The sequence below is a fragment of the Lagopus muta genome, chromosome 6 (assembly GCF_023343835.1).
Source record: "Lagopus muta isolate bLagMut1 chromosome 6, bLagMut1 primary, whole genome shotgun sequence".
NCBI lineage: Eukaryota > Metazoa > Chordata > Aves > Galliformes > Phasianidae > Lagopus > Lagopus muta.
The window spans coordinates 21,971,499-21,998,420 of record NC_064438.1 but is presented as its reverse complement, the minus strand read 5'-3'; the positions used below and the strand labels follow the sequence as shown (position 1 = coordinate 21,998,420).

General features: G+C 42.5%; 1 protein-coding gene across 7 annotated transcripts in view; it reads right to left on the bottom strand.

Moving 5' to 3' along the window:
- TSPAN18 (tetraspanin 18) overlaps window positions 1-26,922 on the bottom strand; it is a 105,497-nt gene that overhangs the window by 27,770 nt on the left and 50,805 nt on the right. For 6 of the 7 annotated variants that reach the window (XM_048947959.1, XM_048947961.1, XM_048947958.1 and 3 more), the window contains one exon: window positions 25,136-25,262. Coding sequence is in view for 1 of the 7 variants with exons in the window: in XM_048947957.1 (XP_048803914.1) it covers window positions 10,536-10,554 (19 nt within the window). In the remaining 6 variants the exon portion in view is untranslated. Of the gene's footprint in view, window positions 1-10,535; window positions 10,848-25,135; window positions 25,263-26,922 lie in introns of those variants that run through there. The other variant, XM_048947957.1, reaches the window with a different exon arrangement.

Below are 26,922 nucleotides of genomic sequence, written 5' to 3'. Positions count from 1 at the left end.
AGCCACTGAGCAGCTGCGCCTGGCACACTGTCCTTGTCACCCTGCCCATGCCATCAGCCACCACAGCCAGCTCCGTGCCAGCACTAGCTTCTCCTTGCACTCACTGCTTGCAGAGCAGCTCTTTGTGGAGACTGTGTGTTGATGAAGGAAAAGCAGCTCAGCTTGAGGCTCTTGCTGGTCTCTGCAGCTCAGAAGAGAGCTGAAGAGCCAGAGCAAAGACACAGGAGGCAAAAAGCAGCTGATGGAGTCTGCAGGCAGCTGTATGAGAAAGAAAGGAATGAGCAGTAGGTCACGGAGAAATATCTGACTGGTTTTGGAGACAAATCCAGTTTCCTGCATGTTAACTGGTGCAGGAAGACCACCAGAAGAATAGCGTGTGGGCGTCCTGGTTTAACTAGTGCCCCTAGCTATTGCCAGCCCCCTTTGCTCACCACATTTGCAGGATCTAGGAAACAGAAACACATGCCAGCCCACATATCCAGCCAAAGGAGGAGCTGAAGGCAGAAGTCGCATCCTGCTGGATCTCCCCAACAGGTCACTGCCTTTATACTAAGGATAAACACCTCTTTGGCAGCAGGCTCCGTTTCACATGAGACCCATGCAGCAGCTTCAGAAGAAGGTGAAACATTTGCCATTCCTGAACTGGAGCTTGGCACAATCTGTCAGTCCCATGCATTATCCTGTAACTAATAGCTTTTATATAAATAACTAGTTGTACTGGAATTTCATAGTGCTTACATAGCAAAGTCATTGCTGTGACACGACTCCATTACTGCATGTAAATCCAATTAGATCCCAAAGTGCACTGTGCAACTATAATCGGCCCCTGTGGAGCAGCAATGAGGGGACCTGCACAAGGCCATGCAACTAGATACTAAATTACAGTCAATCTACCTCCTCTTTAGTTGCATTAAAATGCTAATGTCACTGTAATACGGGCCCATTTACCACTCATGACTACCTTGCCTTGCAACACTACCATGAATGAGGATGTTGCACTGCCTGAGAGCATTTAATTCCTCACTACAGTTGAGCAAGCAAGGCCCTTAGGGGCATTTTATGTCTTAAAACAATAACTTGATTGGTTTTTATAATGCTAAAATCATATGAAGCTGGGGATAGTGTTTATACGAATCTGAACTGCTGCTATAACCACCCTGTCTCATTTCCAAGCAGAGTTCTCTGGACAACTGGACCATGTTCTCCCTGATCCTTCTCTGTCTGTTCTTAATGAAGACATTTCAGCCACAAAGCAGCTGTGCTTAAGAGCATACCAGTCACACACAGGAGGACAAAGAGAACTGGACTGAATCCCTTTAAGCTTCATATAGACAACACCAGCTTTGCAACAAGAACAATAATACAATACTTAGCAGTTAAGTTTCATATTTACAACTTTGCATGATGTGTGCACAGACTACATGAAATCATATGGTGGTAAGATCTCCCACACATATGCAAACATTCTGGATGGAAAGGAAGAAATCCCAGAGTGGGACATAGTCTCCCAAATGTTGCAACATTTGGAGAAGTGCTCATGCACGTGTTTGAAGTACCAGTAGAGCAAGAGGCCACAAGCCATACCACTCCATTTAGTGGAAATGTGCTTACAGCACTATTCAAAACATGAACTGCTCACTTTGGCTCTTTCCCAAGCCAAGTTTAATAATCATGTCTGGCTCTTTCATACTGCCTTTCTCACACAGGCATCAGCCACCCTAAATAAGAAGATCTGTGTACAGAACCAATGCATCTGATTGCTTGCAACTCTTTTAAGTTCTGTTCCTCAAAGGAAAAAAGGAAAGGAAAGGAAAGGAAAGGAAAGGAAAGGAAAGGAAAGGAAAGGAAAGGAAAGGAAAGGAAAGGAAAGGAAAGGAAAGGAAAGGAAAGGAAAGGAAGGAAAGGAAAGGAAAGGAAAGGAAAGGAAAGGAAAGGAAAGGAAAGGAAAGGAAAGGAAAGGAAAGGAAAGGAAAGGAAAGGAAAGGAAAGGAAAGGAAAGGAAAGGAAAGGAAAGGAAAGGAAAGGAAGAAGGAAAGGAAAGGAAAGGAAAGGAAAGGAAAGGAAAGGAAAGGAAAGGAAAGGAAAGGAAAGGAAAGGAAAGGAAAGGAAAGGAAAGGAAAGGAAAGGAAAGGAAAGGAAAGGAAGGAAAGGAAAGGAAAAGGAAAGGAAAGGAAAGGAAAGAAAAGAAAAAGAAAAGAAAAGAAAAGAAAAGAAAAGAAAAAGAAAAGAAAAGAAAAGAAAAGAAAAGATAGCTCACAGGTGTTCTTTCCCTCATATTAACCAGAGTACAACAGAACCATATGGAACAGACCGTCTTTCTAAACAGATCACCCAAAGATTATATGTGCTGATAACATAATAATATTAACTCTGTTCATGAGATAAGAAAACCAAGGTTAGAAGGGGAATGGATGTGCTAGACCTCCTGAGCCAAAATACAGCAAGCTGCTCCCCAGTCCATGCTGAGAGCCATGAAAAGGATGATTATTTCTGGCTGACAAACTTCACTCTTTGCAAGACATTTTCTGTCCTATAGAGAAACTTACTTAGCATACAAAAAGGGAGGTAGATAACTTTGGCCTCCTATATCTGCAAATACTTTCCCCCAGGATGGAATAAATGTCACCCTCAGAGTGGGTCATGCAGCTACATCACAAGCTGAGTGACATTACTGTCACATCAGGTGCTGTCAAGTGTTGAGACTCTCCAGACGTTTGCACAGCACTCCAGACAGTTAGGGCACTAAACATAAAACATAAACGCCTGCCACTTCTTCCTGTAGCTTGACACACCTCACCCTTACAACCACCAGCTCCTTGGTGCTCTTTTTCATTCTCTTCTTCTATAGCCATGCTTTGTTTGCAGCAAATGCCTCGGCAGTTTGTGACATTCGTGACTGTTAGGAAAGATGCAGGAATAGATCTCAGAAACACTGGGCAGTTGCTGTGGCAACCCTGTCCTCTTCAGACCATGATATCCAATGCTTTAAGAAGTTCCCGGATACTTTGCGGACTTGAGGGAAACAATGCAGCAGAGAAAAATGAATGATTTTAAAGTAAAGAGGCAATCAAAATTGCTCACCATGAGCCACATGGCCTTGCCCTATCAAACAGATGATAATGATCTCTCCTTGGCAAGGAATAGCAGCTGCAGGGCAGTACTGTGAGGCATAGGCAAGGGCCCATGGACAAGGCAGTTTGAAAACCCACACGTTTATCATCTGTTTTAATGCAGAACAGAACTCCAGAGAAGAGGGTTCTTTTCTTTTTCTCTTTTTCTCTTTTTTTTTTTTTTTTTTTAAGGAAAAGGTGGGAAAAATACCCCTACCCTTTAACACCTTTTAACTGGGGGGACTAGTAATCTTAATTGCTTTTAAAAAATCCCAAACAAAAGAGAATGTATTAGCTATCCTACCAAAAAAAAATTAAAAATAATTTCTTTGTTCCATCTGCCTACACAGATGCTAAAACAGAACAGTTTTGTCAGGTTTAGGTAGTTTAGAAAATCAAAGGTTAGGAGAAACATCCTGTAAAAACAGCCTAACTTAAATGAAAGATCTCAGGAATTCTAAATAAAATAAAACTGCTGGAAATCTGAGAAGTGGCATTATTTATCAGATCCTGGTCATCTTTTAAATCCTATTAACAATAAGAAAACCACATCTCAAAGTGCCATGAATTCTATACACAATAGGAAATTCTTGAGCTCACAGAGCTCATAACTCAAAACGTAGTTCTTTAGAAACTAAATAAATCTCACAAGGTATAGGGGCTATATTTTAAGTAAAACTTGAATGCAACAGAGGTGGTAAGAAACACCCTAGGTGAAGAGAGGCAGACGTGGAATCCAAGTTATTCTGCTTAGAGCCAAACTGATACACATGCAACATATTGCACATGTAACTCTAAACTTAGTTTCACTTAATCAGTACCTTTAACTTACTCCAGAACATAAAATCACAGTTAACGTGGTCTAAAAGGTCAACGTGAGTGATCTCCAGCACACTTGTTCTGATTAAGGTATGAACACACAACCATCCACCAAATAAGAAGGTGAAGGTGCAGAGGGAGAACCACAACCACAGCCCACAAGAGAGTCTCAGCTGATCTACAGGAAAATCAGCACTAGTTAATGAATCCCACAACCTCAGCATATGTGTTCCTAGCTGCTCTCCCTTCCCTCAGAAGCAGCACAACCCAGGGCTCCAGCAGCCATCAGTTTTCAGGCAGAAAATGACCCTCCCCTCTGCGCAGCTCAGACAAGGGGGCAGGACTAAGTGAGGTCTAACCAAGGCGTGCAGGCTGGCTCCCAGCTGCTTTTGCTTTCCAAATGAATAACAGATACTGCATCAAGATGCACAATGTCATGCTGGTGAATTTGTTGCTCTCATAACACCCAATTTTTCTCCCCATCTGAACTTATTCTGAAAGTGTGTGGTTCATTGTCCCCCTTCTCCTTTGTCCTTAACTTGTGGCAAAGCTAACACAAAAGAGAGGTGGCTGGTTATATGCATCTGAGAGCATGACTATTAAAAAGAGGGCTTATTCTGGAAAGCGCCATGGTTTTTCTTGCTGTTCACACAGGCAGCTAATGATCACCCTAATAGCTTCTCTCTCTGAAGTCATAATAAGCTTACAAATGAACCCATTCAGCACATATTAAAAAGCAAGAGATGCTCCTTTGATTACAGCCTTTATGGAACTCTCTATTTGTTCAGGAGGTGCTGCTGAGTGCCCACTTGCCTGACAGAGCTGAATGCCACATCAGCACCGTCACCTCTGCTGCACCCATGCAGGTGTTGGGGAACATGAACATCAAGCCCTGGACCACAAACTGCAGCACTTCTGGGGATTAAGTGACAAAAAATGAGTCTAACCCTTCTGACACCCAACACAATGAGGCACTGAGCAGCCAGTTCATGTCTCTGGGCAGCTAGCAGAACCTATTGATGGCACACTCTGGGTAGGAGGCACCTGTTTGTCGTGGCAGTAAGCTAGGCAGCACATCTATCGCTTTGAAAGGGGAAGGCCTTGTGGCTCACAGTAATCCATTTTGATTGCCTTCTTATTTTAAAATCAATCATTTTTCTCCACTGCATTGTGGCTTTGCTTTCCTGAGGTGAGAGTAACAGGGAGCTCGTTTCTTTTGTCACCTGTAATGCTTTCTCTACTATAACATTATCCTTAATGCTTAACCTGCTCAGAGCCTGATCTAAATCCCACTCACATTGCTGACAGACTTAAAAACGTCTTCAGAAGAAGAATAAGAAGAATTTTTCAGGTGGGAAAAACATAGTAAAATCCGGGAGCTCATCTTCGTTACGGTTCTGGGTCAAGTATTTCACATTAGTGAAAAAGTTAAAAGAGCACACCTTTATTTTGCCTTAGGGAAACGAACACTGCGTACAGTATCCACGCTTTCCCAAACTGCCCTTAATCCCTAAGCACAACGTATCCACAGGGAGCTTAAGTGGAGAGATGTGAGGAGTGAGACCCCTGGCACATGAGGAGTGCAGCCTGAGCGCTGATGGGGTGGTGCAGGGCTTTCAGGCAGCCTGCTCCATGGGGAGAATTTCAGCCGTACTAAATATCACATCTGCTCTTAGAGAGCTCATCCTCTAAGCAAGCACTTCTGCATTGCCCGAAAGACAAGACCTCTGTGCAGAACAGTCCTTTTCTGCATCTCCAGGAGATCTGCTGGGGTTAAGGCGGGTCAGATGATGAAATACAGATAGCTTTGTGTTGATACTACCCACAGTGCCTATTAGGAAGGCTGTAATTGTGAGAAAACATTTCTCAGCAAGGATATTTAATACAGTGCCAAAAAGTCTCCCCAGGCAAGCTTTGTTTTAAGGTTTGTGAGCTCCAGGCAGAAAGGATTGCATCTCTTGTATTGAAGTGGTTCAGGCCCTGCGCAGTTTTAGCTCCATTGTAATCCGAATAACACACAAAGGCAGCAGTGGAAACTTCTCTACCAGAATCACTTGCAAGATGCTGGGAATAGCCTGGGGCAAAACCTGAAGCACCATCAATCATCCCTATATGTAAGAATTGGCGAGCACTGACAGGGTGTCATAAGGACTCTTTCAAAAATGAAACAGCAAATTTAAACGTGGAAATACTCAGGATGCTGATGAATTTTCTTTTACTCAGCCTTTGTTAATATTTTACCTGTCAGGAGTAAGTAACTGAAGACATAAAATTTCCTCTAATCCAAGCCAGAAGGCTGGATTAATTCCAAATGTACCAGTGAATGATGAAGGCATGATCTGAAACACCAACCATGAGGAAGTTCACATGGTCTCCAAACAGCACAAAACCCACTCTGTGGCTGGGCAGCAGAGCGCCTTGCCATTCACACTCAAAAGAAGCAAGAATAGAGTTGGATCTGGTCCAGCAATTCCTATTTTTACAAGGACTTAGTAATCTTTTCAGGGAGAACAACAAACAGAACATATTGACAAAACCAGATCTTCTGCAAGGGGCAGGACTCTGCCAGCTAACCTCCATGTCAATCAGGATTGATCTGAATTCTGTCTGCAAAAATCACACCAACTTTTGGTGGCTGAAGCTGACTATATTCCATCTCAGCTGTGCCTTTCTCTTGATCAGCATGACATTTGAAAGCAATGCTGCCTTCCAGCCAAAACTAGTATATTTTTCAAAGCATGACTGGTATGTTTGGAGGACAAAAAAAGCCAAAGCAGCCCAGGTTTAGGTTCAGACATAGGAAGCAGCAGATGTTCAAGCAATGGCCTAGCATGGCCAATCAGATCTCTTAAGGCATACTCCTGGTTAGCCTGACACTGCTCTGAGCTCTGCACCCACGAGTCTGGAGTGACACAGCATTTAATGGCCTCTTCACCCATCACTGCTGTCAGTGTGGGGAGAGGAATCTTTCTGAAAACACTGTGGAGTTTTGCTGCATTTAGAGATAAATTATGACAAATTTCAATTCATGACTTGTGGTCACCATCTTTCATGTCCAATGATATATAAACCATCTTGTGTCATTAATACCACTTCAGTGTCATTTGCTTTATACTTTATAGTCTGAGAGTCCCTTATGAAGCTCTGTGCTGTCTTCTTTTTACATGTGGGTACGGAGACCCAGAAAGCCCCCCTGCCTTTTGTTCCAAGTTACCCAGCAAGTGTTCCAGGCAGCTTCTGCAGCCCCCTGCTCTAGTGCTCCATTTTTCTCTTTTATTTCCTAGCTTTCCCTCTCTTCTGCAAATACACTGCTTGACACAGATATCTGCACTATATATTGGATACAATATTCTTGTTTGTCACCTGACTTTTACATGCAAGTTGACAAATTCAGCAAACGTGACTTTGCTCAGAAGCATCCAAAAATCTCTGAGTCAAAAAGTATGAATGAAAAAATAAAAGCGGATGCCAAGCAAGCCCTCATTTAAGCACTTCACATATCCTGTATGGAAATATCAGCTCCAGAAATTCAGTCTTTGATGAGATGACATCTCCTTACACAACATCCTATTTTTTGACTATCGTTGGGCAAAACAGTTCAGGCTTCTCAGCCAGTACTTATCTGCTACCTTCCCTGCTATCTTGGAGGATTACAAGTGAGTTAGGTGACTCCAAAGCATTTTGGGGGAATAGCTGTATATCCTCCTGGCAAAGTCAGAGGTGACCAGATAACTATAGAAGGTGTCAATACAGACTGGGGGGATTCATTCGTATAAGTCAGAATAATACTGCTAAGCCGGTACTGAAAATCCAGAACAACGACTTTATTACCACTAAATCTTCACTGTTGGCTCAGTGATTCCAAAATTAGTCCCTTCAGCTGGACTATTACTTGGTCTACAGATTTTTTTTAAAAAAAAAAGAAATTCATCTGAGGGCAGGATATTTTTCTAATATCAGATCTCATTTGGGAAAAAAATGACCACATTGGTGGATACAGTATCAGCAATTAACCAACAAAACAAATTGATTTTAATTAGGATGTCAATTGTGCAACGGTGCAACGGCCAAGATCTCTGCCTCTAGTGTTATCATACATTTATAGGAATCATAGATGAGATAAGAAGAAATTTACCACACACATCCCTTCTTTATTTTGAAAAAACACAATGAAGGATTCAGTTCATGACGTTGGTTTTAAGCTACCACTGGTGGTTATTTTTACCTTAGATTTGTTTGGAGACCTCCATTTTACAGCCTAGCTGTAGCAGCTTATAAAAACAAAGGAATTCGCTTGGAGCGAAGTGTCCTTAACCTCAACGTGTTTGAGTTATCTTTGTTCAGATTGTGTTTCACTTTCCCAATCCCACAACCAAACTGTGGCCTGATTTGTCAGCTTCTCCTCCAAGGGAGGCCACATTTTTCTAGTTGAAGTACGTATGTAGGAAGGTATGTCGTGACTATGTTCCCTTTCCAGGATCTTACTGCAACTAAAAGCATAGTGAGTGTTTTAATTGAAACTTTTAAATATGGGTGCAATTGCCTTTTTTAAGATGACGTACATCTTTTTTGTTAAAAGATCTAAATGTAGATACACCGGAAAAAATTGTCTTTTCCCATAAGCTGGGGTAAGCCATGCCGCAGTAGGGGATTCTGACGCTCCAACTATGCAGGAAGAGCTAAATTAGCAACCCTGCATAGTGTAGAACAAAATTTCTTAGCATCTGCCCTCTTTAAACAATGTACAGTTTGAGCTCTCAAACCAGTGCAGCTTACTCCAAATCCCAGCACAAAATACAGTCAAAAGCCTTTTGCTCCCATCAGTTTAAAAGCGGGCACTTTGAGCTTTGCACGGCCATTAAAAATATACACCCATGAGCAAAAAAAGAAAGAGGAAAAAAGGCTCACCTAGATCTGACCTGCGAAAGCATTACTTCACACATTAAACTAGAGATCTACCATTAATTACAAAGCTTAACAGATTCTTCGACCACCACAAAATAGAATATGCACTTCTAACGACAACTGAAAAAAACGACATGAAAACATCAGCAGGATATACTAAAAAATGGCTAAATCATAACCTACCAATATTCCTCGAGTTCATTCTGTGGGTAAAATGCGAGCAGAGGCCAACTTCACATCAAGCCCAAACGCCAAGCACTCTGTCATGTCCTCACCAGCTCCTGGGCAGCCTGTCGCTCCACAGTCCCAGCTGTTAGAACCCCAGGCAGCAGTGAGCTCCTCCAGAAATGAGCTAAGACCTAAGCCAAGTTCTTATACTTGGGATTGCCACACAGAAAGAAACACCTGCAAAGCTGGGTGCATTTTGCAGCCTTAACTCTTCATTGACAGTGGTTGTCAAAATGCCAAAGACAGCTAATGAGCGAGTGCAAGCAAGAGGACTGTCCTCTTGTCCTTACAGCTTCAAGTAATACCTCTGTGAAGAGAACCTTACAGACCTCAAATATTACATGACCTACTCAAGAGCTGAGGCCTTGAGCTCCTTCTCATAGGATGTTCTGAACAAAGCCAAGTCCCGCCAGCTCCTCTGAATACCAGCATCTGTTAGCAGGACAGCAAAAGGGACAGCAGAGTGCCTGCTAAGGAAGTCTGTCTCTGAGAACATGCACTACAAATGGGGAAGACTCACTGCAATTACATTAGCAATGGTAGCTGAAGGCACTGCCACATCATTGTTTGCTCCTTAATTTAACAAAAAAAATAGTGTAAGGTGGCTATAATTGGTGGGGAAAAAAAAGGTTCTGCTTTTGCATAAGTCTGATGGTGATTATAGGATGCTGACACGTCTAAGAGGGAGCTACTGAATATTTAACCTTCGAAATGGAAGCTTGGTTGTCTCTTGTCCCGTTAACATCCACACGTATCTTCCATTAACTCTAATTAGGGTTAACAGGGTGTTCACATAAGTACCTCTATAATTAATGTTAATTGTAGTGACGAGCAATTCTGATGGGAGACAAAACGCCAAGTTTCCTCTGCAGGGTTAAGCATCGAGAGCCCGGATGTCTCTCATTTCCATCTTCTCCCATTAAGGCCCCCGAAACAACTGCACACGTCGCAGACAGACTGACACACTGAGCCTTGCAGCAGGAGACACACAGAGTCTTGGGTAACAGCACACGCTGTTATTTATATGAAATGGAAACGTGGACACACAAAGCCTGACACATACTACACTGACTCACTTCTGGATGCTCACTGCCGTTACAGACCCCACAGTAACACAAGACCAGTGCAGACTGACACTTCCCCTCTCCCTTTGAGATGTCCAGGCAGCACAGAAGGGCAACTTTCTTTTCTGTCATATATTAAGATAAGTCACTTTCAATTAACAAACTAAAGAGCAAATAAGATTATCGCAACAACCTCAATTACCCTTACTAATGCCATTACACCACTCCTATTTGATAGGCTATACAATATTCCTAGATCAGACATTAGCAAACCATTAAAGCTGTAAATGAGAAAAGCAAAATCATTTGCCATAATCAGACCAGCAACAATCATGCACCTTCTGCAGTGCTTCTGGCTCAAGCCCTCAGCCCCACAGCGGCTCATTTCAAAGCATTAGCAGTCACTTACTAGCACTCTTTTGTCTCATAAGCTGAGAATTTCCATCAGATCTGTGAGATTCTGAAGCGAAGTAGAGTTGTAAGCTGTCTTTAGTTGGGCAAGTATTTATAAAGCCTCTGGGAGCCAGAGGAATGCTCTGTTGTTTCCCTCAAGAGTTACAGATATTATTAGTAGAAACCTTGCGGTGCTGAAGCCTTTCTGTGGGGATGCTGCAGACGGCAAGAAGTGTCAGAGGAGTGGTGGGGAGAGCCCATGCAGAAGCCACACAGGAGGAAGAAACAGGATAAAGTCTTGCTGATGCTCAGTGCTGGAACTAGAGTTGGAACTGTGGAAAATCTGACTCATCTGTCCAAACCCTCCCCGTGCCCCAGTGCTAACAATCCTCGGTCTTTGGGACAGCTCCAGCCACAGAATGCAAGTGGGCAGGATTCCCACTGAAATTAGTAGGTGCTTTGTCTAAAGGATGAGAAAAAAATAATCAATTTGTGTACTTGTCAGCTCACCGACACCAACCCATATTGCATTTCTGAAGAGAAACGTCCCCAGGATTCACATCAGAAGTGGACATGTTTTGGCTTTCCTACACAAAAACAACTGCTTTCCTTGCTTTACTCGCTGCCCTGGGGAATTAGTGACTCAGGCAGGATGCTGAGCACTCAGTGGGATTTATTTTCCAGCACGTTGAGGTTTTTTTTAATCAGGTATGCAGTCTTATTAATGCAGCTCCGTTCAGACTAAGATTTCAATAAGTCTTCCTGCTTCCTCATTTTACCGTCACAATTTTTCAGGTGAGCTTAGGGGATTACTGTTCAGGAAGGCAAGGAATATAAAGCACAGAAGGCACAGACTTGAGGTGTGCCCACTGCCTGTGAAGATGACAGAGCCAGCTGTATTCCTAAGGGACCAAGACCTGTGCCATTCCCTTCTCACCTCCTTTAATCCAAGAGGAGCATCACTCAGCCCCAGGCTGTGCCCTTCCCACACAGGCACTGCTTTTTGTGGCACTTGGCCCCACATTACTTCCCCTCCCAGGTCTATACTTCAGCAAACACTTCTGAAGACAAATCTGTGTGTAGTGGTGAAGAAGCCACCTCACTGCAGAGTCCCACAATCCCACAGCTTTGTGACAGACCAAAGTGCCTGCAGAAAAAAGCCCTGCCCTTTCCTTGGCCAGGTTTGTTCACAAGAAGCACTGCTCTATATCCAAGCAGCTATGCTCAGAAGAGGAAAATAGAATATTCTTCCTGGGAAGGTATGGGGCCAGCAAACATTTTAGCTGTGCTTTTATTGAACAGAGATCATTTCTTCCTAAACAAAGGCTTGCTTTTATAAATGCATTTTGAGTGCCCACATACAATATTATTTTTTTTTTTTTTTACAATCACCCAAAGCAGTGGAAATACATTTAAAAGCAATGGAACCAAAACCAACCAGCACTCCGTATTACCTCTCTACTTTGGCTCATTTGAAAGCATGCAATGAAAAAGAAAACACAGCCAGTTAAAAGTAACACTTGTAAAATTACTTACACTTTAAGATCAGTGTCATAAAGTAGCAGCTTTAAAATAAGGAGAAACACTAAGCAATAAGCTGCACAGACATTTTTATAGGCATTGGAACAAATGTCCAGTAAGTGCTCACGGAAATCTGAGTTAATTGAAACTTCTGGCTACTCTATATTTTAACTGGATGGCTGGCGTAGCTTCAGCTCCTTGCCAACAGACTGACAGGGATATTGGAATAGAGAGCAGGAGGGAATCAGCCAGCTGCAGCGAGCAGTCAGAATTTAAGGGGATTGTTCATCTTTTCTCCATTATTACTCAACTTAGAAAAGATGTTCTCTGTAAAGCCAGTTAATATTCTCCGGGGCCCTGCAAAACACAAAACTATATTGACAGTACAGGTAGTACAAAAAGATGGATCTTATCTGAAATAATTTGCTTTCACTAGGTGTTTTTTCCCCTTTTCCCTGAGCAGAAGCAGAAACAATAGAAAAATTGTGCAACAACTTAACCAGAAGCTTAAAATATGTGCTCCATGCTATATTTCATAGCTTCCTGACATCTCTTTGTCTTTTTGTCAGTCTACTGCCCAGCTCACCTTTACAGCTCTTCTGCTCCATTTAGCTCAAAAGAGACAGCCTTCTCTTATGATGTGTATGTAAATGGGATTTGGCACAGTGAAGGCTTATGCTATCAGGGGATGCAATTCAATTTTGTACAGGTTAGGAAATGTGCCGGGAACTTGTGGGTGTGTTGGAAACTCCTGGAACAAACAGTGTATAAAACAACCAAGCAGACAGATGTTAGTATCTTGCACGGAGCACTGCAACTGGACACTGGGAGATACTCTCCAATGCACAGTCACATTTGTGTTTTGAAGAGGCAGAATCAAAACCAGCTGCAGACTTGGCGGTATAGCAGAAACAGCAGAAAGCTTCTGCAGGGAGCGTGGGCCCTGACTACCTGCTCAGGAATTAACATCAGGCAGTTGACATGACTTTTTACCCTGCCAGATCCACCTGTCCCCTCATAGGACAGTGGAGGAAACACTGGGCACTGTTTGGGCACTCCTCTCGCTGCAGGGAAAGCACTGGTGCCACTGACAGCCCAGGCTGGCATTGCTTAAGGTCCAGAACTAACCACAGAAGTCATCTGCATCCAGAACTCACACCAAAAAAAAAAGAAAAAAAAGAAAAAAAAAAAGTCTTTCCAAAATAAAATGAAGCACAGTTATAATCGTCTTAACCATAGCAGATACTTCAGCTTGCAAACACTCTCAAAGCTGCAGTGGGCAATAAATCAGACATGTTATTTCCAGCAACTCATCACAGGAGTTGCTTGCTACATGGCCAAAATAAATAAAGAGGCTTTTTTCCTGGGGATGCTCAGAGCCAAGATTTCTTGTGCTGGCTCTTCTCTTAACAAGCACTCCTATAAATTACAGCTGCCTTCAAATTTAGCATTCAATTCCTAATTATTTCTCTCTAATTACTGAGTTGCTAGTGGGTTTGGTTCTCATAGGCTGATATACAGTATCTTACTTATTTAAAGAATTTAATTTAGTTTACTCAACTCCAAATGTACACACATGATGTCTCCACTACATTAACTCATCATTGTCACAGAAACCACTCTGAAGGCATTCAAGACCTTCTGGTTTCCAAGCATATTGTCTCAAAAGAACAACAAAAAGCAGTAATGGGCAAAAGAAGCCTCTGCAATGTCATGAAAAACTAGCCAAATGCTCTGAGGCCACAGCCATGTTCAGCTGCAACATCCCATCCCTTCCACATCACTCAGAAGGATAAGAGAGCATTTTCAATAAAGCCACAGAGAATGAAGGTTTATACATCTTTGATGCCCTGCAGCTGGAAGGAAAGACAGCAGTTAAAAGTTCACTAATCTTGTGCCATTTCCCTTTCATTAGTTTCAATTTTGAGTTTTGGATAGTGCTGAATCAAGAAAGAGAGGTTAATTGTTTAACCTTACAAAAACAATCTTGCCTCTTCTGGTGCTGCTTTTTGCCTGCTTCACGTTTTTAGTTTCCCAAAGGATTTGAAGCTCAACAGACTGATAAATTCTTTAGTGAATACTGCATCTATGGAATTGCTACATAAAATGAGACAAGATTTCAAGGTTTCCTACAGCCTCTGGATCCACCTGTTGTAAGTCCTCTGGAAAAACACAACACCCTCCATTTGTTTGAAATAAAATTTGAAATCGTATACTTCTTTATCTCCATTCAGTGTTTCAATATTACATATGTTCAATTCAATTACTATCACATCACTTTTTACTGTAAGCTGGCTAGGAGAAGACAATGCAGTTGTATTGGATAGCTAACACTGGTTTTCAACTCTCTCAAACACCTCTTTTAATGAGAACTTGTTGCAGTTCCATGACAATTTATTCTCGTGTATATTGTGAGCCATATTTTTTCCCATACAGAGGTACTTCAGTAGTGATAATTCCTCTCACTCTCAATAATGCCCAAAGATACCTTCCTAACATTCAGCCCAGTCTCATCACTCACACTGATCCGTGTGTGAGGTTAAGAATTTCATTCTCACCCAATCAGTGCCTTTTCAAGTTCCTCTGTGCTAATGTGGTTCCCCAAAACCTCAGAATCACAGAACATTACTCCAGTCTTCATTTCAGCAGGAAATGAGTGCACATCCACTCCTCTCATTCACTCATTCATTCCAGAAATCATGCAGCACTATTGCCTACCGCCTACACAAAACAAAACCACACCATGGACAAAAAGTAACAGGGAAGGGAAAGGGACGTGCTCTTGCTTTTAAGGAAAATTTCTATGGTGTAAATTGTTTAATCTAATCGACTCAGAGGGATGTTAATACTAAAATCAGATTAAGACTTAGTATTTTATTGATACACTTAATTTGCATGTACTTTGTTTTATCAACACAAAAGAGCTGGTAAAACACCAGCAAGTTCATTTTTGAAACCATCAAGCTGAAAAAAAAATCAAAACAACCCGCACTGGTCTCCAGCAATTTTATAGCCAACTCTGCCTTTGGTGGGAGAGGAAAGGGGGCTTGCACCTTCTGCTTCAAACAGATTCTAAGCTTCTGTGAATAGTGTTATTTGCTGACAATCAGTGGCTTTGTGTCCGTATTTTCATTTACGCATGTATGTATATATGTATATTTCTACACACAGAGCCTATGAATATGTAATGTTTCCCTCCCTTCCACTCAGAAAAGCCAAGGCAGAACAGATTGCAGCCTCCAGCCTGGTTTTTCAACAGCTGCCTCATGAGAAGTCTCTGTGAGCTATATCCTTCAACCTCTGCCACTCTTCATACATACATAAATAGAAACACGAACTGTGCGCATAACGCTGAAGTGTGATGGAAAGCACAGCAATAATAGCAGGGTAGCAAAATCCTAGGCTGCAGCAAGTGAGGATAAGTCCAAACACAGCAGCTGTGAATGCAGAAACAAAGGAAAAAAGCTGCTTACCCTTAGAAGACGTCAGGTACGCAGGGAACTCCAGCAAGAAACCTTTGCCTCCGCTGCCAACCCTTACATGAGGTCTGAGAGCCAGGATCCACCCCTTCCAGTCACTCAGGGCACTACATGCACCTGAGCTCTCCTGGGTTGGCCCTATGTTCTGCCAGGTGCTCAATCATTGGTTCAAGCCATGACTTATCATTTCCACAACAGTTTGCTACATCAGAACAATACATTTTATAATATCAGCACAGTGGAAATAAGGTGCTCTCCTGTTTCAGCTATAAGGATGAGCCAGTCTTCACACAAGACAAACTCTGTTGAGCTCTGTCTCTCAGAGAATATGGTGATATGTTTTAGAAGCCCGATGTAGAAGCTATATGAGAGCCAACTCAGTGCTTAGTAAGGTCACAAGGCAGGCTTACTATACAATCTGTGTACTACATACTATATAATCTATGTACTACACAACAACACACTATTAATGATGAGCTTTCCAAGTGCTCCATCGAGAAGCACGAGGAAACTTCCTACTGCACAGTTGGCCCTATCTGAAGATAGGAATAATGCATGATGTGGCCAGTTGCTGTCACCAAGCAGTGATGTGTATGAAGTGCAAAGAGCATTTCCATGTTTAAGAGGAAACACTTGACTTCAAATATTCAACAGTCACTTGTCTTTTCCGTGTTGTTCTCCCAGAGCCCAGCTAGAGGGAAGGCAGCTCTGTGGCTCTGACGCTGTATTGGCAGGCAGGCTACTCGTCAGTGGTTGTAGCATGAGCGGCAGCAGGAGGCTTAGAACAAGTGTGTGAAATAAAATGCTTATTGAGGAGATGGCACAATGGCTGGCTTTCTAAGTGGCATGGGGTGCTTCACCCTGCGGGAGCCCTCACACCTCAGCACTGAGCAGCTGGCTTGCACTTTTCTCCTATCAGTAATAATGATAAATAATAATAATGGCAGCAAACAAAAGGAAACCCTGAGCTGACCAGCTGCACCAGGTAATTACTGCCCCTGCCTCAGGGATTAATCCCCTCATCTCTCCAGGCTATGGCTAGTGATAAAGCTCTGTTAGCCCCTGCAGTGCCCAGGAGCACTGCAGAGCAGGCATCCCCAGACCTCACCAATCAGAAGGATTCTTTTATATATCCTCATTTTAACAAATAAAGGCAGAGCATAAAGCAAGGTCTCGATCTATCTTCTGAAAACAAAAGCACGTTCCCTGGTTTCCCTGTGCTTTCTCAGCACTGCTGACAGGAAAATTGTCAAGGCCTGTCCTCCAGCTTAATTGTGAGTTTCTTCTTTACTCCTCAGTGCTGTGCATGTTCTCACCCAGGTCCATCTCCTCCTGTTTCAGTAACCTCCCAAACTTACCAGCCATGACACAGCACTCAGTTCCTGGATCTGCACCTTCTCAAGGCAAAATCTGCCTGGGGAAAAATAAGTATAGTCCTTCTTTGCTCCTTTGTGAGCATTAACATGGAACATCAGAAGGGACTGGTTACAGGACACATTATACAGGTGTCCTTGAGTCGATTAATTTATAGTACCCAGCTCCCATTACTGCTGTGAAGTGCAGCTCTATTGCCAGGAGGCCAGATCCTTTGCAAAACATGGTGTGCCCTGCCCATCCAATTACACCAGCTCTACAAAAATTTGCTTACAGAAGTGTCAGCCTTTGTCTGGGTATTGTGTACTTCTGGCTTTTAATTAGTTTGCCCACTGATTCACTCAGAGGAAAGGCAGTTATCTAGATCTTTTAAGTCAGCCAGTCATCCTACCAAAATTCCTTCATTCCTACACGTACAAAAACTGTCCTGAGTTACATAAATCTTTTTTATAGCCTTTCCCTTTATGTGCCCTTTTTGGAAAGAAAAAAAAAGAAGAAAAAAAAAAAAAAAGAAGAAAAAAAAGCCCTTTGCAGCATCACCTCAGGAAAAGCAAAACAACAAGCAGCTGTTTGCAGCAGAGCCTGGCTGCATCGAAGCATCTGGAGGCACAGAAAGGAGGCAGAGGAAAGGTGGGAAATATGATGGGTCAGGGATGCGGCACCCTGAAGAGCCAATGGGGAAGGTCCTTGCAGTGCTCTAAATGGGAGCTCACAGAATCCAGGAGCACAGCTTTGTCCTGATCTAGGAAACCACTGAACCATTTGGAGTACATTCAGCAGACCCCAACACCACTGCCTTCTTCAGGCCCTACAACTTCAATCACATGTTTTTATTCTGTAGAGACAAAGGCCTTAGCCTCCTGCACAACAAAACCTTCCCGCCTGTGCAACTTGAAGCTCTGTGCAGAAATTAAAACCAAAATGGGCAGCACTGAGAGGACAAGACAGAGCAGCTCTGACAGGGAAGAAACGCAGAGCGACGCTGATTGATTATTCCCAAAGCGCCTTCCCCAGAAGCATTAACAAAGTACGTGCCTGGGACAGCAGCCTCGAGCACTGCATGGAAATGTTTGCAAGGCTAACTGAGCCCCTCCCAGCACCCGCAGACCTCCCTGCCTACTGAGCATGTTTCAGACAGCTCTGCAGCGCGCTACGGCCTGGGTCCCCACTAAAAACAACATTTCCTTCCCACATCTCCTCCCTTTTAAATCAAGCTCAAACCCCAAATCCAGCGGCACCTCCAGTATGTGTATAATGGTCTCCGTCCAACATTCCTCAGCAATAGCATCACTTGGGATGGGGAGGGGAGAGCTGCTCCTCGAAGAAGGCATCATACGAGGGACATGGGCAGAAAACAGGCAGTGTCCTCTGGAGGTCTCCAATTTGACCCACCATGGTTGCTGAGGGCAGTCAACTCAGTGCCCAGCTACAGTCATTGGGACACGTTCAGAGAGAATTAACAAAGAAAATAGTGCTTACTAGGTGCACTCATGCTTTATTCCCTGGGTTGCAGCTGGGAGTGCTCAGCAACTCAACAAAGCCAAATGGGGAAGAAGGAAAAAAGAAAGCTGCAGTACACAGGTGATCTGCACCTGTGGGGACAACAGCAACTCCGCAGCAGGAAGAGGAGCAGGAGGACAGCCCTAGTGCCATGCTCCTGCCAGACAAACTCTTCCAGTGAGGAACCACAAGCATGCAAAAAAAAAAGAACAAGAAAAAGAGACCGTGCCAGTACCATCAGGATGATCAATAGAGTTTATAGCTTTAGTGACAAAACCACAAAACAAAAAAGAAATCCAAAAAAAAGAGAAGGAAGGAAAAAGTGCTGCAGTTTGAACTTTTTTTTTTTTCCCTGAAACAAAACAATACAAAGATGTTTCTTCGCCCAACTGCCCAGTTTTGTTCAACCTGAGATGAAACTTTTTTCTTTAAAAAAACATACCCTAACTTTTTAAAATAAAACCCAGCTCTTTTTATTTGGATCATGTTTGAATAGGAAAATGTGGTTTTAGTTTTCAAATGTAAAAAAGAGTGGCTTAGACATTTCTAAAACAAAATAGTATTCCTTAAAGAAAATCTGGAATCAAATATCTTGGTATTTACAAACTAATATATATAACCCTTTCACTGACTGAACCGATTTGCTTCATTTCAACTTGATTTCACAAAGATTTATGGTCTCCATGAAGATTTTGGAAAAAAAAGTTGCAAAATTTCCTTCTGTCATAAAAACAATGTAGTACAGAGGTGTGATTCACAGATTTGATACACACAGCTGATTTTCTATTCTCCAAAGAAACAGACTGCCACTCTTCTAATCGATTTCCATTACTCTTGATCAATAGAAAAAGCACACAGTAAATGACTGTGGCCTTAAGCAGTGGACTAAAGCAGCTTTTTCAGTTTTGTACACCCAATACTCAGAACTATTGAATATCCATAGGGGTTTATACTGCTAGCCTGAAACATCTGAATTCTGGTTTAGATATAAGTTTTGCAAGAGACTCATTTCCAACCAGATCTGAATGTACTGAATCTTATCCACACTGTGGTCATGCTAAGCCACTAGGAGAATTAGAGCTTTGATGTGCTGATCTGCAGGTGTTTCAAATGACCATAAACTGTACTCATGTAAATAGTAAAAATGTACATTCTCTTTTGCCTACCGGCCTTTGGCAGAAGGAGATAGACAAGCAGAATGCCAACTCCTGGTTCTCATCAGTGCAGTAAGAGTTTGGCCTTAGTGCAGCAACCAGATAACATGCAAAATCGGGATATGGAAAGGGAAATGGATCAGCAAAAGCAGTTCTGGCAAGGGACTGCACTTTCCAGTAACATAATCCCTACTCTAAAGCCAACTCAGCTAACAGGCCAATAGCTTGTGATAAACTTTTAGCTCCATCCTGAAGGTTGAATACTTAAGCACGGGGGAAAAAAAGGACAAAGAAATTCTCTGTCTTCTCGTTAAGTAAATACTTACTGGAGAAATAGTTTTAAATTGAGAATATTATTTCTAGCTTCCTTGAAATGTCCTTTGCAGTCACAAAGGTTATAAATAGCATGGGTCAGTTTGAGGACTCAGTGACAAATTCTGCCCCAAAATACATCATTTGTAGAGCATCACGTGTACATGGGTAGTCAGCAGGAATGCCCAAACCCCATAACTTGCCCTGCTGCAGAACATGGGAAAATGAGTGGGGTCAGATAGTCGCAAGCTGCAATATCCTGTCATCAACAGTTTCCAGGGACAAGTGCCAGAAGAGGCTCAAGATGACAATTACAGCACAGGCAGTTCCCAGGAGAACCTTCCTCCTACCCTCCTGTACTCAGTGGCTGCTTCATGCTATACAGCAAGGAAAGACTGAGCCCATTACAGCTCTTAGATATTTTGACATTTCAAGCCAATGCTACAGCAGGTCTGAAAATTAACACCCAGCGAGTGGTTGGAAGATGTGAAAATAAACCTTTCACAAATAATTTAAAAAAAAGGAAGTTTATGTTGCTTAAACATAACTGCTATGGAACATATTTATTTTTGTGTGTGAAACTGGGGGGTTGGTCCACTCCTCGAAGCATTGTGCTCTGCTTTTTCAGGAAAGAAATAGCTGCAGACAGGGCTCAGTTTGGCTCTAGACTTCCACAGGTTGGGTATGGAAGCTAAAATACAGGCCAAGCATTGCCACTGTATCCCACCACATCCAACCACACAACTACTTTTTGTCTATACCTTCCCACTCCTGCCACGTGCTACCGAGAACCATCCAATTATCCAATTGTCCAGCACAAGCATGCTCAAGTTTTTCATATTTTGCAAGCTTAAAAGTCAGTTATTTTGCTTTCTTTTTTGTCTTTCATTTAAGGAAACAGAATTTCTGTATTACTTCTTTTTTTTTCACCATTGCCTATTCCTGTTGTGCCACAGAAAGAATTAGCAACAGAAAAAAGAAAAAAGAAAAAAAAAAAAAAAAGATAAACCCTCCAAAAAAACCCCCAACCATTTTCATCTTCAGGTTTCTCTGAAAATGAATGCAAAGTTTCACAAAGCCAGTTTCTGCACAAAATAAAATACTTTAATCACAACTTTCTACAACAGAAAACTTACCAGCTCTCATCACAGATTCATAGAATCATTTAAGTTGGAAAATACCTCTAAGATCACCAAGTCCAACCTCTTACCATCCCTGTAGAGATGAGAAAGAAAGGCAGACAGGAAACAAGCTGCTTCCACCTGTCAGAATGTGAGGAGCAGGGCTAGGAAGTGTATGAACAACTGTCAAAACCCACCGCATCTCTGACAAGATAATACTATCCATACTCCTGATTTTAATAGTTAGCACTTTTTACTGATCCCAGCTCTTATTCAAAAGCTAAAGAAAAAAAAGCTTCAATACACGCATATACGCCCGTCTTATGTATCTGCTCCCTGAGAAATCTCTGCAGATGGAAAATAATTCCAACAGCTCTAAGACTAAGTCCCCAGCTTCACTTATTTCACAAATCAAAAGCACACGTTACTTCTAGAGGGCTCAATCTAAGAGACGTAGAGCCCCTCTCACTTTGCACAGAGCCATCATTCCAGGGCTCAGCATGGAGCTGGAAGGCAGCTCAGCCTCCCTTCCCTGGCACACAAGCAAACCCAACCGTCCTTTGGCAAAGCACCTTGCCCATGATATGGTTGAGTTTGCAACAGTGAGGAGCATTTGTACCATGTCAAATCAAATGACCAATGACAACCATGTAAATACCAAAAATCATGAGCCAATTCAATGGTAATTTGAGAACCCAGCAAGTCAGTGCCACCTCATTTTGCTATCAGAATGGGCAGTATTTATGAGCCACCAAATTATATTTTGTGAAGAAAGTTTTCCCGTGTTTTTCTATGAGGGCATTTCCCTTCTATTTGGACACAAACTCAAGCATCTCAGGAAGCTCTCACAATTATACGTTCAGTACAAGGCCAATTTTTCACAACAGAAGGTTATCTGGGAGAACTTATTTTGCAGAAGGATGAGAGTAGCACAGCTTTTCCTAGCAACTCAACGCACAGTCTGAAGAGAACTCACAGAAAATAACAACCTCCCAAATATGCTATCCTCCTTCCTTTGGTCAATGCAGCCCCAATTTCTAGGCCTTCTTAAAAACAAATCTTTCAAAAAGTCCACATGTAATTTTGAGAAAATGGCAGCGTAAGTGCTGTCTCAACATTTCAGAAAGGAAAAAAAAGGTTGATTTCCAATGCATACACAGTTCTTAATACCAAGCAACTAATTTTCTGCAAAAGAAAACATTAATAGAAAGTATTTTCCTCCTTCTCCCCTGCTGCAAACCCACTCCAGGACATTACCGTGGCAAATGAAACCCCAAATGCTGCTGTTTCTTAGAGGGAACATTCTTTTTGTTTGCTCCTTGTTTTGCTTGTTTTTGTTTTTTAAGAAGTCTGCAAGATTACCAGTTGCTAAACAGATTTTTAACAGGTCCTTATAGGAAAATAGGCAGATTATTACCGGATGAATCAATAGATTCTTAAAGGAAAGTCAGCTGATTTTTATAGGGTATCCCAGGGAGTCAGAAGTGCTGGCAGCCACAAAGAGCTATGCTGAACACTGTCTCCCCGTTACAAGAGGGTGCAAGAAGATAATCCCCTGCTCCCATGAGTTCTGCACAGACCGTGACACTACACATGGTTCTGGAATCTACTGCTTTCCTTTAGACCAGATCTTCCACAAAAGCTGGAAAACTTTCAGGAGGAAGAAAAATATAAGGCAACTGTAAAAAATCAATTTTTAGAAAGAATGCAGCATGATGCAATTCTCCTTATATGGCGACTGGTATCCCATCTGGGTCTCACACAATAGCCGGTCTGGCAGGAGGTGGAGTGAGAAGACAACCTGGGGGGGGAAAATTATATATATATATATATTCCCTGCCGGTCCTCACCCTCCATTTCCTCTTGGATTTCTTTGTGACTGCACTGAAAGGGGTCAATAGCTCCCAGCTTGAGAAATGCAGCTTTTGAAAGGACTATCAACCAGCATCTGTATTAAAGAATGCTTTTTACTTCACAGCCCCCCAGCTAATGCGATGCTTTTAAAAAGCGAGCAGCAAGATAAAGCAACAGAAAAAGGGAAGAATGAAGGAGAAACTGTAGTTTTTTGCCTTGGGTTTACACTTTCACAGGAATGAAGCTTGCCTGGCAAAGATGGGGCAGGGAACGTATGTTGTTATGGATCATTACACCCTGCTTCATTCACCACCTTCCCATCCTTTAAAGTATGTTACAAAACCACATGAAGCAACCAACCACCAAGCTTGAAAAGAATTTCAACCGATTAAAAATAATGGGCAAATTAGCACTGGACTCACAGAACACATCAAAGCTTTTTAACTCAATCTTCAGTTTAAGAAATTTTGATCTGATAAATACAGTCAAATCTTAATAAGTTTAATTAACTTATCTCAATAATGAAATGCGCGACCAGTGGATATGCTTATATTGAGGCTTTCTATTTGAAGAAATAGTCCAGAAAAGCTACGGCACATTAGAGTCAGGGATTTATGGGAAGGGAGGAGGAGCAGGATTGTAACTTCTCCCTTAATACCACTGGATAAAGCCCATGTGGAATGCTGGCCCAGCTCTTCACAACCCCTGGCCCTGCTTCACATTGCAGTCTCAGTCAAACACCCACCAGCAACTACACTGCAATAGCTTCCAGTTTGATTGTGTGTTTTAATTCACTTTTACAGTGGATGAATCCAAGCATCAGACTGTACAGATCAGCTGGTGCTGGAGCCTCCCTGCATGAACAGGTTCAAACCCCATCCATGTGTTTGAGAAGCTGAGTAACAGTTCTTGCTGCTAGAACACTTCCAAATTTAAGGAGCAAAATGGATGAAACATCACAGAAGAAAGCTCAGATTTGTAATGAGTGGAAAGACAGACTAAATAAAACCAGCTATAATTTTCATCTCTAATTTATTTGGCTTTGTATTCAACTGACTATTTGGCTAGAGACTTTCCGTTAGCATCAGCCCACAGTTTTTATTCAAGTCCTAAAATTCACATCTGAAAAGGTACACTTTTCCTCAGTCACCACTGACATATTAAAAAAAAAAATAAAAATCATATAGACCCTACCAGTTTGTTCAGAAGAGAAATCAAAAGCAAGGCTAGAGAACGCTCCAGAAATAGAGACTTCAATCGCCTAACAGAGTCTCCAGCACAAGCACTATGTGACTCTACATTTAATTTTAATTTCCAATCATACTGTTTCTTCTCACAGGCATTCGAATACATTAGTCCATGCCTTATCAGATCCTAAATTACGACTGTAGAAAAGCTCCTATGAGTCTGAGAATTCTAGTTCAAAGACGTTTATGGGGCTGTAATGAGTACTGACAGATAAGCCACACTCTTGCATGCACGCTTGCTACTGATGTCTGGTTTAACACAATACAGCCCTAAGCCTTCATAATACAGCATAGGAAACAGAATCCTCCCATCGCCTACTGCTAATTGCATCTGCAGTGGTCAGAGGTTGAAAGAGAAGTAAGCAGATTAATTCTATTAGACTGTGGAACAGTATCCCAAAGGGACAAGGGAAAATCCGATCATTTAAAACAGGACTGGTAGGCACCATTGGGAACAATGTTTCATACTAGTAGGGGATTAAGGGTTTGGACTAAAGAGCCTCAACTTTTCTAGATCTGGTTTCCATGAGTCATCGCAATCAGAACTACAGGGCTCTTCTGTTTGGTTTTTCTTTTCCCTTTTGGTTGACCTGAAACGTCTTCCCTGGTCCAAAAGTAAACAATTAAATTCATTTCTTACTTAACCCCTTTCCCCCATATACATTTCTTTCTTCCTTTTCTTAAAAAGCTTTCTGTTTATATTAAGATAATGTTCAATATAAAGTTATTTTAGAACAAAAGGTCTAAGTTTTACTTTATTAATAGCTTATACATATGTAAGATTTTTCCTTTTTTTCAGTATACTCCTCCCACACTTTTAACCTATTTTTATCTTATCCATACAAGCAGTCTTGCTCCTCTTGAAGTACGTTATTGATGAAAAGCATTTCCTGCTCTGTAAACACAGTGTAAAGTTTCACCTCTACAGTTATGTCAGGCAGAGGTGACAGTGCCAAATGAATAGAAAAATCCTCTGCTCAGCCCACTGCAGCAAGCCCCAGCCAGGGCAGAGCTCAGCAGCAGCAGTCTGAGTAGCAGCAGTGCTGCCTCTTACCTGTGTGCTGCTCGGAGGGACAGGCCTCCAGAGAAGTGCTTGGTCACCACAAGTTGGGCTGTGCTAAACACACATCAGTTGGTCTCCTTGCTTCAGGACCCCAGTGCAGTAATCCAGGCTGCTCAACCTGTTGGAAACATCAGTGACACACGTAAGACACATACCTGGATATTGTGCTCAAGGAGGATTGTGACTTTGTCTCAGTCAGTTCCTCCTATTCAGGTAAAGATCAAGTCTTTTCTGCACATCTAAACACAGTGAGGGGAACCATCTGACAAAAACCCTGACAACTCTAGGAAGACAAATCTTACTTTTTATTCCATAATAATACTTTTTATTAGATGGGATAGAGAAAGGCTCTGAGCAGAGAACAAGAGGAGAACTAAAAAGAGGGCAAGGTGAAGGAGCAGAGAGGCCAGGAGTATGGGGTAAAGATACCAATGTAGCCAGGAGGAGAAGGGTTTGGTGGGAGATGCACAGGTGGTGATAGCAGTGAGCAAGCAAGAGAAGGTAAATCAGAGCCTGGAAAAAGGAGAAGAAGGCCAATGCGAAGGGAGGTTGGCTGAAGGCTACCCTTGTCAGCCTTCCCCTTACAGAAGTCAGCCAGACCTGGGGCAGAGGTGGAGCCAGCGCTTAACAGAGCGATTTCTCTGTAAGTGCTTCCCTCCAGAGAACAGCACTGAGCCTGCATCTCATTCTCCCTGACAGCTCCAATTCAGACGTTAAGCTGGCGCCATGCAAACCCATTTTGTAGCATTGCTCCTTTCCTCTCCATCCCCGCTTAACTCACTGCTTTGCCCTCTCTCAAAACAAAAATTCTCTGCCACAGCCAGTCCTGCCACCATCCCAAAGCCAATGGCAGCTGTGCAAGTGCCCCTTGGAGCACTGTCTGCTCCACTGCATCACAGTGCTCAACAGCTCTCCCAGGGTGAAGGCAACAAGCTGGGGGCAAGGTCCTTTCTGCAAGCACTCCCCACAGCCCTGCAGGACACTGAAGCAGGGCAGCAGCCAAAACTCCACAACACAGGTGCTCATTTTGTATGTGGTCTGAGCAAGGGAACATTGAAGCAGTACTTGTGTGGTTGCTCTTGCCCACATCCCTAGTGAGCTCACACTTCTTCAGCTGTGCTTCATCCTCCTGTTGGTGTTTGTTTACAAGCCTGTTCCCTGCTCTGCACAAACCAGCATTTCAAAGACACATGCACTGACCACATCCTGGTTTCTTAAAAGGGGAAGTGAAAGTGTCTGAGAGGTGCAAGTGTTTGCATGTAGAAAGCAGCATGAGGACAAAGTGGCTGCTGCCCAACAAAACCCTACCCTTCTGAACTTGGTCCTTGCCCTTTCAGACACACGTTACTGGGCAGTACCTCCCAGCTTTCAGAGACAGCCAGGGAAAAAAGAAAAGATTTATTTATTCAGGTTTGTAACACGCTCTGAAACCATTATATACGAAGTGTCACAGGCAGGTGCACAAGCTACTGAGAGACATCAGAAATGTCATTCAAAGCCACTTTTAGTACCAATTTTCTCCTTCCATTACGGAGAGAACCGTGTTGCCCTTGTAGGTAAAACCCATTCTTTCCCTGTTACTATTCCAGGTGATGTACCGCTGTGATCAGGAGCAGAGCTCTAATACATTTAGGGCCACTAACACTGCATTTTGTCTTGTGTGCATACATGCTCAGATGAGAGATTTCAATCATCACTCTTCAAGGAACATTAGGAAACAGGAGATACTATGGATCGCCTAAATCCTCTGCTCCAGTGGAGGATCGCGTCTTCCCTCT